The following is a 9,154-nucleotide window of genomic DNA, read 5'->3' as shown; positions in this document are numbered from 1 at the left end:
AGGTAACCATTATGTTGACTGGTATGAACATATAGAACATTCTCTTGCCTGCTCAACGGCAGAGGTGGGAGCACGGAGCTGGTCCATCTTTTATGCCTGGAACCCAAAAGCTCTGGACGTTTCAAGGGGAGATGCACCTGCAGCATCTGACGGGCACTGCTGGAGAACAGCAGCCACCGGTTTGATGAACCGTTGTCAGAAAACAGGACAGCTCTCTGCAAAGAGTACAGCTGTCTTGAACGGCATGTGTGAAGTGAAAACCTCTCGTGTATGTAGGCAGCTTAACTAAAGTTGCTTCACTAAAGTTTGCTTCGCCGTCTTCATTGGATCTGATTTACCAGAGAAGGTATCTAGAAATTATAACACTATTTTTGCTAGGATTACCCAAACAAGTAACAATTCATTCTCCTGGCATCTTTAAATTGCTGTGAGCTTTAATAGTCTGTTTTACAGCATAGCAAAGCTCTGCCAACATAAGCCTCTGCTGTTTCATACTTAGCAAAGGTCCCAGCTGGACTCAGCCAGCCTGCACTAAAAGCCACGCTACTCAGATTTATTCTACTTGCACCTCGGCGGTCCATTACGGCACTGGAAATGCATGCTAAGGACATGACAGCTCCCTCACAAGTTATTTTTGGCTACCAAGTCTCCAACTGGCTTGAAGAAATCAGGAAGCATCTTGTAGAATATCACAATTCTGTCTTATTTCCTGTTCCACTCTTTTATAAGCATTTTATGCCTGCATGTTTCATCAATTAACATAAGGATTAAGCTGCTGCAAATTATAGTTCTGACCCTCAATTTATTTGCCATGAAAACAAAGCAGTTCTCCATCATCATCCCAAGCTCCTATTCAATGTGATCATGGTATTTGCCCCCCAGATTCCCAATATACAATGGATTTCACAGAACTCCCTTATGTAGAAGCCAGACATTTCGAGATTATGATGCAAGATCACAAAGGTTTCAGACAAATTAATCTGACAATTGAAATTTAGGATCGGTGTAGTAAAATGAATTGGTTTAATGCCTCATTAATAGAAAAAGGGTACACTGCAAGACATTTCAGAAATATTTTTGTATTAAAAATTTCCCAATATATATCATCCTTCTCTCCCTCTCAGCCCACCATCAAGCACCTTTTATGTTAGTCCAGAAGTAAGAGTTTGGGGAAAGAGCAGCAGTTGACTTCCAGCGCTGTTTTTGGCTTAGTCCAAGTGTTTATTGCATTTTAACATCATCCCAGAAGACCGACAACTAGACAAACTTTGCTGACCATGAAGCCACCTCCTTGCACATTACATTTTGCAATTGCTGCAGGGTATCAAACAGAAGGATGGAGCAGACTTGCAAACAAATAGGTTAAGTTATATACTGCGGTACCTGATCAGCATTTTGAGACTGGTGCAATTTTCGTAAGCACTGTTTTGCATCTGAATCTGGCTATGTGACAGGGAAGACTGTCTGCTAGTAGCTTCACTTTTTAAAAAAGGCCAAGAGCTGAGAGCAAATAGGATCAAAACCCAAAGAAACCCATTACACGTGCTTCTCTCTTCCTCATGCATATGTATATTTTACAATGCAATGTTTCTGTTTTAACGAAGCATTTTTCTTCCTTCTTTCCCACCTTCTTTTGTTCTTCCATCCTTTCTTTCCCTGTTGCTGCAGGAAAGATCCAACAAGGAACAGGACACAATCCTGTAAGCACACGAGCACACTAGCAACAGTACTCACATCTGAAAAGCCTTTCACGAGATCCAAGCACTTGGCAGCTCAGTTTTTTCTCACTGTATGGCGCAAACAGAGAAAATTACCACAGCTTAAAAACCTCCTACAATAGTAATAATTAAAACTTTAATAATTTCCTTCAGCTCTTTTTCCGTGATCACTTTGTATTACTTTGTAATTGATTCTTACCTTAAGATTACTTTTTGTGCTAACAAGTTTCCTTTTACTGTAAAGCAGTCTAGACATTTAGATCCTACCTTGACAAGCACAGTACAAGCAGCTAAACTCCAGATACATCAATCTGCTCATTCAAGGACTTTGCACAAGAAATCATTTCAGCAACGGCCTGTATGGGAGCTACTTAAGCAGTGGATGTACTTACAAGTAATCAGTGTGTTTTAAGGCACATTTCCAGAGTGCAATACTTCATTCTGTATAGCTTTTAACCTCAAGAAGAACATCTGTCAACCAACCCCCCTAAAATACGTATGTGGGGAGGTGTCAGCTCTCTGCATCATATTGCAAAAAAAGTATGCTGTTAGCCATTCTACATTTTCAATATTTTAATCATTTTTATATTAAGGACTAACCTAGAATCTTTTGTACTGAACACAGTACTACCCACTTCTGAGAGTTTAAGACAGACAGACAAATCACGAGGGTGGATTTCACAAATGGATGGAAGTGGGAGACCAGTAAGAGACCATGTACTTTTCACATAAAGTCTCTTTTGGTTTGTGATTATCTGATCCCTTCTTAGTTAAACAGAAATAAAAGTTAATGGGAGCATATACCAATGAAAAGACAGAGAAGGGGGGAAGAGAAGGACAAATTTGCTGCCAACAACCAGCAACAACTTTAGAAATGTCTCCGAATACTCAAAAGCTGCTCCAGTTGTTTACAGTCTGTAGCTATTCTTTAGTTTCCCCATACAGAATAGTGGGGAAAGGCAGTATATTGCTGTTTTCACCAGTACATCTAGGAAAATATCCCCTGCTACAGGGATGCCCTGCTGTAGGTTGGTCTGTGTTATTAGCTCCCAAAAAGCTGGATGTAGTATGACAAGCTGGTTGAAGGATGATTTTCAGAAATTGTCTTCATGGGTAATGAGATCCTGCTGCAACTGGGGACACAACCCACACTTCAACCCTCCATCTCTGGCCAGTTGTGTTTCTCTGAAGAGCTGAATTTTCAGAGAAAACTTCTTAGATATTGTAACATCCTTGGGAAGATGACTCAGGTTTTTTGTGGCTTACACTGTTAACAGTGTAAGAGAGGAGAATGCGGAAAGCTCTCAGGCTGGCAATGAAATCTTTCACAAGATCTTGCTTTCAGCATGTCCGGAGTACAGTAATTGGAGACTGGAAGGCTTCCTGCTGCTGACTTTTTATTTCCTCACACCTCATGGCCAGATCATTAAGCCATCAGGGTATTTTTTTCTTCTTTTAAGTCCATACTGATTATTCTCATTGGGAAAACCATCTCCCTTCATCTCCACTCTCAGTACTGTAATGGCTTTCCAAACCATTCTGAGTATCGTCTTTACACAGATGACCTAAAGCAAGAAGTCATGTTACATATTTTACATACTCTATCTACTAGAGATTGTATTTTCTCCTAGGAAAAATCGCCAGCTATAAGAAAGCACCTAACAACACTATAGTTTAAGCGTGTAGAATTTCTGGATTCAACAATTCCATTCACTAAAATAACACACTTTCCTTTTTTCAGTCCTAGATAATACCATTAAAGATTCTCTTTGGAGCCTCTTGTATAAAATTCACAAGGAGCAATTCCCCAATCACTATAACCGATTTCAAATGGTGCTAGAAAATATTATTGACTCTGAACACCAAAAGAAATCAGTCATCCTCTAAAGGGGTTACTGAGATCTGCAAGGATGAAGAGTTAAGTGCTGGACAGTATTTTACATTGGAGGATCCCCAAATACTTGATATAAGTGCTAATTAATTACCTTGTGGCATTATTCACTAAAAATGTTATACATATTATTAAAATTCCTGTGAGAAGACAATGATTTAGAAGGTGAAAAATGTCAAAATCAACCATTAGCTACATGCATCTTTTAATATGGTAAAACCAATCTTAAAACACTTTAAGTTCTCCAAATTTCAGAAGCCTTGGCCAATGTGACATACCATGTGTGGTCCAGTTTTCACAGACGCTGGTGCTGGCCATTTCCATTAACTACAACTAGTGTATCAGGCTATCAGCTTGCAACCTGAACACTGGAAAGTTAAGTCACACAAAATAAATAAGCATATTCAGATCTGCCAAACATGCCACAATGAAAAAGCAAACACAGCAGGATGCAAACATCATGTACAACTCCCAGTGCTTAAATTTAAAATTATCTGCTTTAAATTCTGCTGTGTGCCTTGTGTGATACATGTACAAGGTATTTATAAGGGCAGTATAGAACCACCAAAAACGTTATCTACGTAAGGCTGAAACAGGCTTCGAGTTGAAAAGAAGGTGGAGCAAATGAAGTTCCTTTCCTTATTCCTCACCATATTGCACAAACTAGTTGTTTGTCGTAGATTTACTAGTTGGTGCATTAACATCAACGTCTCCAATACTGTGTTGCAATTCTGTATTACATTTTTTTTGCATTGTTTATGTCTTGTAAGCCCTTCTCTGTTTCCAAAGTTCTGGTTCACCACCTACAAATACTATAAACATGCTGTTGCCCAGCAGCATTACAGCAGAGTTTCTGCCTTTGAAATTGCACATTGCATTGCTTTCCCAAGGGTCATCTGGGCCACATACTCTGCAGTCCCAGCCTACTGAGGGACTTCATTTGGTGGTGGAGCTAACTGTAACAGCAGAAGCATGCAAAGAAGATCCTGACCTTCTCTTCCACCAGGGTTTCCAAGGATCCATTTCACTGATGAAGGCAGGCATTCTTCCTCCAAGAACACTGATTTCAAATGGTGCTAGACAATGAATAGTTAAATCTAAACCACCATATGAAACCAGCTTCCTGAAGGAGCTTGTTTCTAGCTGGGATGATATTCCTGTAACAGTAAATTGGAAATGCCACAGAAGAATACCTATCCATGTTGGTTTATCATCTTTATTTTTCCTATTAAATAGTTGATGCTTTTTTCTTATTCTTACCCTTGATTTTGGTTTGAGTCACCAAATGTTCATTTCTGTTTTCTATCATAGTGCTACCAACAGAAACAGAATTGCTTACAGCAGCGTCACTCTGAAGAACTTTGTTAGTCAAGCTTGGACAACGTGTACAAGGGTTTAACCAGGAAAGAAGGACCTTCATCCTACTTTTGTTACTGTCTTCTGTTAACACATTGTGGCTGCTGAGGTCTGCCCACAGCAGGACTACCACCGAACAAATCAGTAAGGGAAGCACTACTGCAAACTCCCTCTAGTGACAGCAAAACAACGTGTGAAAGGTCTCCTGCAAGATGTTAACATACCTTATTTTTAGCAGCAGCAGCAGCACCAGCGTGTGACAGAAGCTACATATTAATGCCTAAATGTTGAATATTCATTCCAAAGGTCACACAGACAGTCTGAAAACCAGCCCACCTGTCTGCTAGCTCTCAGAGGTGGTATTTGCAACATTAGAGAAAAGGTGTGTGCCAAAACCTAACGTTAAGGATTGCATTAATTACGGACTGTTCAGATCTGGCACTTACCACCTGGGCCCAGCACTACTTCTAAGAAGTCTGACACAGGGTTTTTTCCTGGAAGTCTGCTACTGAAGTGTGTTCTAGACAATTTATACCCTTCAAACAGATGTATTTTTTTATAACCTGTCTGCAACTTTTGATCTCAGCTGGCAGAACAAATATATCCGAATCACATCTGCAGAATAATGTCAAGCAAGTTTGAGTGTTTGCACAGACTATAAGGCTCAGCCATGCTCATGGTGACATGTTCTGGGAAGTACTCGATGGGTACATCACAGCCTCTCAGCAAGGAACAAATTACCCAAAGCAGCAGCAGTGGCACAAAAGGCACAGTGTGTTTTGATGGCAGGGCAGAGGACAGGCACAATCCAGGTGTAAAACAACATTGTTTTAAGGAAAACAACCAAACAGAGTAGGCTGGGCCACTGAAAGTGGGCAGCTGCTTCAGTTACTGGAAGAGCTATAACTATGCCAGGCCACATCAGCGTTGGATTTATTTTGCAGCTTTTCTGTCCAGAAAGCATCTGTATGAAGCAGAGCAGTCAGGAAGCAGCTTGGCCGGGAGCAGCAGGACCGAGCTGTGCTCATGCCCATCTCCCAGGGCTCTGCCCCGAGCGCACAGCTGTCTGGGACTCTGCCATGCGGGCACAAGAAACGCTAATGCTTTAGCACGGTTAAAATAAAGCAGCTTTGAAGTGTGGGCAGGACCGCATCGCTTCCTCAAACCATGCAAAAGCCTCAAACTTTGCCTTCCTGTAGTGTATTCAGGAAGGGTGAAGCATCTTACTTTTTCCCTCCTGCAGTTTAATATACCTGGTGTGCACTGTACCTGGCTCTGAAAATCCTGTGAAAGCCGATTTTAGTTGATTACAACCATCATCCAAGATGAACCCGTCTATGGTCTCCTGAGGACAGCCAAATATTCTCAAACCCCTTCTCTTCAGGAGGCAGGAAACCATGTAAAAAAAAAAAAAACTATCTAATTACATCTGTTTCTAAGGTTTCATCACCTCCAGAGATGCAGCGCTCTCTTCATTTACCACAATGACAACAAAAACAACTAGCTTAGACTAGAAACCTAACTTCTAGATGACTGAAGATAAAGGAGAGAAATCTCAAATTAGTGTGGACAGTTCCCATGAGGGTATCTGTCAACAGCATAGCCAACACACTCCTCTCCAAGAAAATCTTAATGAGAAGGTCCAAGAAACCTGAGATCGATCTGTGAAACAAGGAAAGCAATGACACTTCACAGCCATTACTTTCCCTGGACAAGGCAAGGCTAAATCGTGCTATAGCTTCTTTTCCCGTACAGTTGTGTTCGTGATGTAGATGGGATTTGAAGCTGAAGCCCAGCTGCGTAGCTCTGTCTTTACCACTAGCCCTAGAATGGGTGCAGACCACAGCATCTCCATCTGACTATCCAGAGAGCAAATTCTTCCATTTAATATCATTTGCACTTTTGAAGAAAGCATCTTTCAAAACTTGTAATAACTCTGCATGTTTCTAGAGCACAGATAATGAGAAACACTCTCGCATTAGGGCTGTAAACTGTCATTTCTAAATTAGAAAAACAAATGAACTGCAGATAGAGAGCTATTGTACTTCTCCAAGATGCCTCCTTTTAATTAGGTCCTCCAAGTTTTAAAACATTTTCAGGTCTTGGACTGTTCTGTCCTTCCTAGATTTAATGATGAGAAAAGCTGAGAGAAAGGAAGAAGAGGAACAGAGGAGATAATGTCTTTACTTTTATGTATCTGCTTAGGAGAAAAGCAAGAGCTTGGGAAATAGGAAGAGCAAACCCAGAATTCATAGACTTAGATACAAATTTTACATGGAGGAGTTTCTGATTACATTTTTGTTTCTGTAGTTACAAACTAACACTGTGCTGTCATCTTCCAGAGAAAATTATGGGCATGACATGTCACTCAGTGACTTGAGCCCTGATCTTAAATACTTCAGAATTCACGTGATTTTATTTTACATCAATGGGATTACTTACACAAGTAAAGTTTTGGCTGCAATTAAACCACTGCAAGATTAGAGTTTACGATGGCTTTATTTTGCTGTTGAGTAATTCTAGTGGTTTAGCTTACAGGTGGTTCAGCTGCATTCAAACACCTATCAGGTAACCCCTTCTCTTCCAGTGATGAATTCCTGCGGTAAGCACTCCGACTAACATGTGAACTGTGATCCCATCTTTGATTGCAAATGACAATTGTGGGCACTTTATCACATGAATCCAAGGATAATCAGAGAGAACATCTACTGGGAGCAACCTGGAAAGACTTCCAACTGGACTTACGATCCTGTACAGGAAATTCGTAAAAAACCAAGTCTTCTTGCTTCCTTTCCATGCTCTGCCATAACAGGAGCTGCATAAATGGGTTTTGTTAGAGCTTTACTTATGACAGCTTTACGATCCATCTATGACAGGCTGAAAGACCGAGTCAGCCTGTAATTTGCAGACAATAGCCTGCAAGTACGTTATGTCTGACAAACTGCTCAACTTATTGTAACTTTTTAAATTCTTTTTTTTTTTTTTAATAAAATGTGGAGCCAAGGAAAGATGACAGATTGACAACTCTGCAGAAAGCCTCTGTTCACAGAACAGCTATAGCATAGGAAGTGATTGTGCAAACTTCCTACTTAACGCTTGGCCATGTATCTCATTTATGAGCTGCTGCAGATACCCTATGGCATGATGAAGATCGAGGAACCATTGAGAAATGGTCTGTCAGCTAAAAAACCAATTAATACTAACTGCAGTGAGGAAGAACCGCCTACCAAGACAGAAATTGAGACTGTGAAGTAAGTTACAGATGTCTTCAAGGGATTTTTTTTTCGGTCATTTTCACCTTGAACTTAAACTACAGCTATTGGGGAAAAGCTGCTTCATCTTTTATTTTTCTGCACCATCAATCCCCCAGCGTTTTCACCACCAGCTTAATGAATTCCAACTATCAAGAGAGCTCATCCGCTATGTAATTTGTCTTTTTTTGTTCCCTTCACTAAACAAGCAGGAAAAATGTTTTTAATTTGCAAGGCTGAATAAATACCTACTGTGTTTGCCAAGACTTTATTGACATTCGTGGCTGTCCACAAAGCTGACTGACTTCTCACAGAGATGGTTTATCTCCTCAAGAAAAAAACCTGCCCAAGCAAGATGATGTTAATCTTTCTTAATAAAATAAAATGAAAAGCAGCAATTCAATAAATAATACTGTGGCTAGTGAAACCCCTTCATCCAGAATATGGTCCCAGAGCAGATTTTTGTTGACAGCAAGATCACTTAACATTGGGACACCCTCCAGTGCTCACTGCTGCCTCCGATGCTGCAGTTCATGTCACCTTCAGTTGTACCCATACAGCTGCCCGCAGGCCATGCTATAAACAAGTTCACTCCAACGATTCTAATTCAAAGAAAAAAAAAAGTGTTTCTTTTCTCGACTGAGATATTTTCAGTCATCTGGTTTTCCACACGGTCAGGAAAAAGATGGCACTGCATTGCTGCTGAGCTGGAAATGAATGGCTAGGGGTAGGCAGAAACTTATTAAGCTGGCACTAGCAAAAGACATGAACTGTGGATTTACACCTTGGATAGCATCAAATCCCATCTCCCTTGCTCAGCTGGTCATGAGGAGTTGAGATGAGTTTCAGCCTGCAATGAAACACAGTTCTTGAAGCTTCACAAGAAAATCAATACACCAAACTTTGAGATTCTTACTCAAGTTTTACTAGGTTTTTTT

At 40.5% G+C, this 9,154-nt stretch overlaps 1 protein-coding gene across 5 annotated transcripts in view; it reads right to left on the bottom strand.

The window, feature by feature from the left end:
- Positions 1–810: 810 nt before the first annotated feature.
- Positions 811–9,154, bottom strand: part of LOC140649723 (uncharacterized) — a 133,874-nt gene continuing 125,530 nt past the window's right edge. For 2 of the 5 annotated variants that reach the window (XM_072857332.1, XM_072857362.1), the window contains 2 exons: positions 6,235–6,343; positions 1,798–3,283 (listed from right to left, as the gene is read on the bottom strand). In XM_072857332.1, coding sequence (XP_072713433.1) covers positions 3,195–3,283; positions 6,235–6,343 — 198 coding nt within the window. In that variant the 3' untranslated portion in view covers positions 1,798–3,194. The other 3 variants (XR_012041726.1, XM_072857346.1, XM_072857352.1) reach the window with 3 other exon arrangements.

Source organism: Ciconia boyciana, chromosome 1 (genome assembly GCF_034638445.1).
Source record: "Ciconia boyciana chromosome 1, ASM3463844v1, whole genome shotgun sequence".
Taxonomy (NCBI): Eukaryota; Metazoa; Chordata; class Aves; order Ciconiiformes; family Ciconiidae; genus Ciconia; species Ciconia boyciana.
Note: the sequence above shows the minus strand (reverse complement) of the source record. Positions and strands in the feature narration are given on the sequence as shown.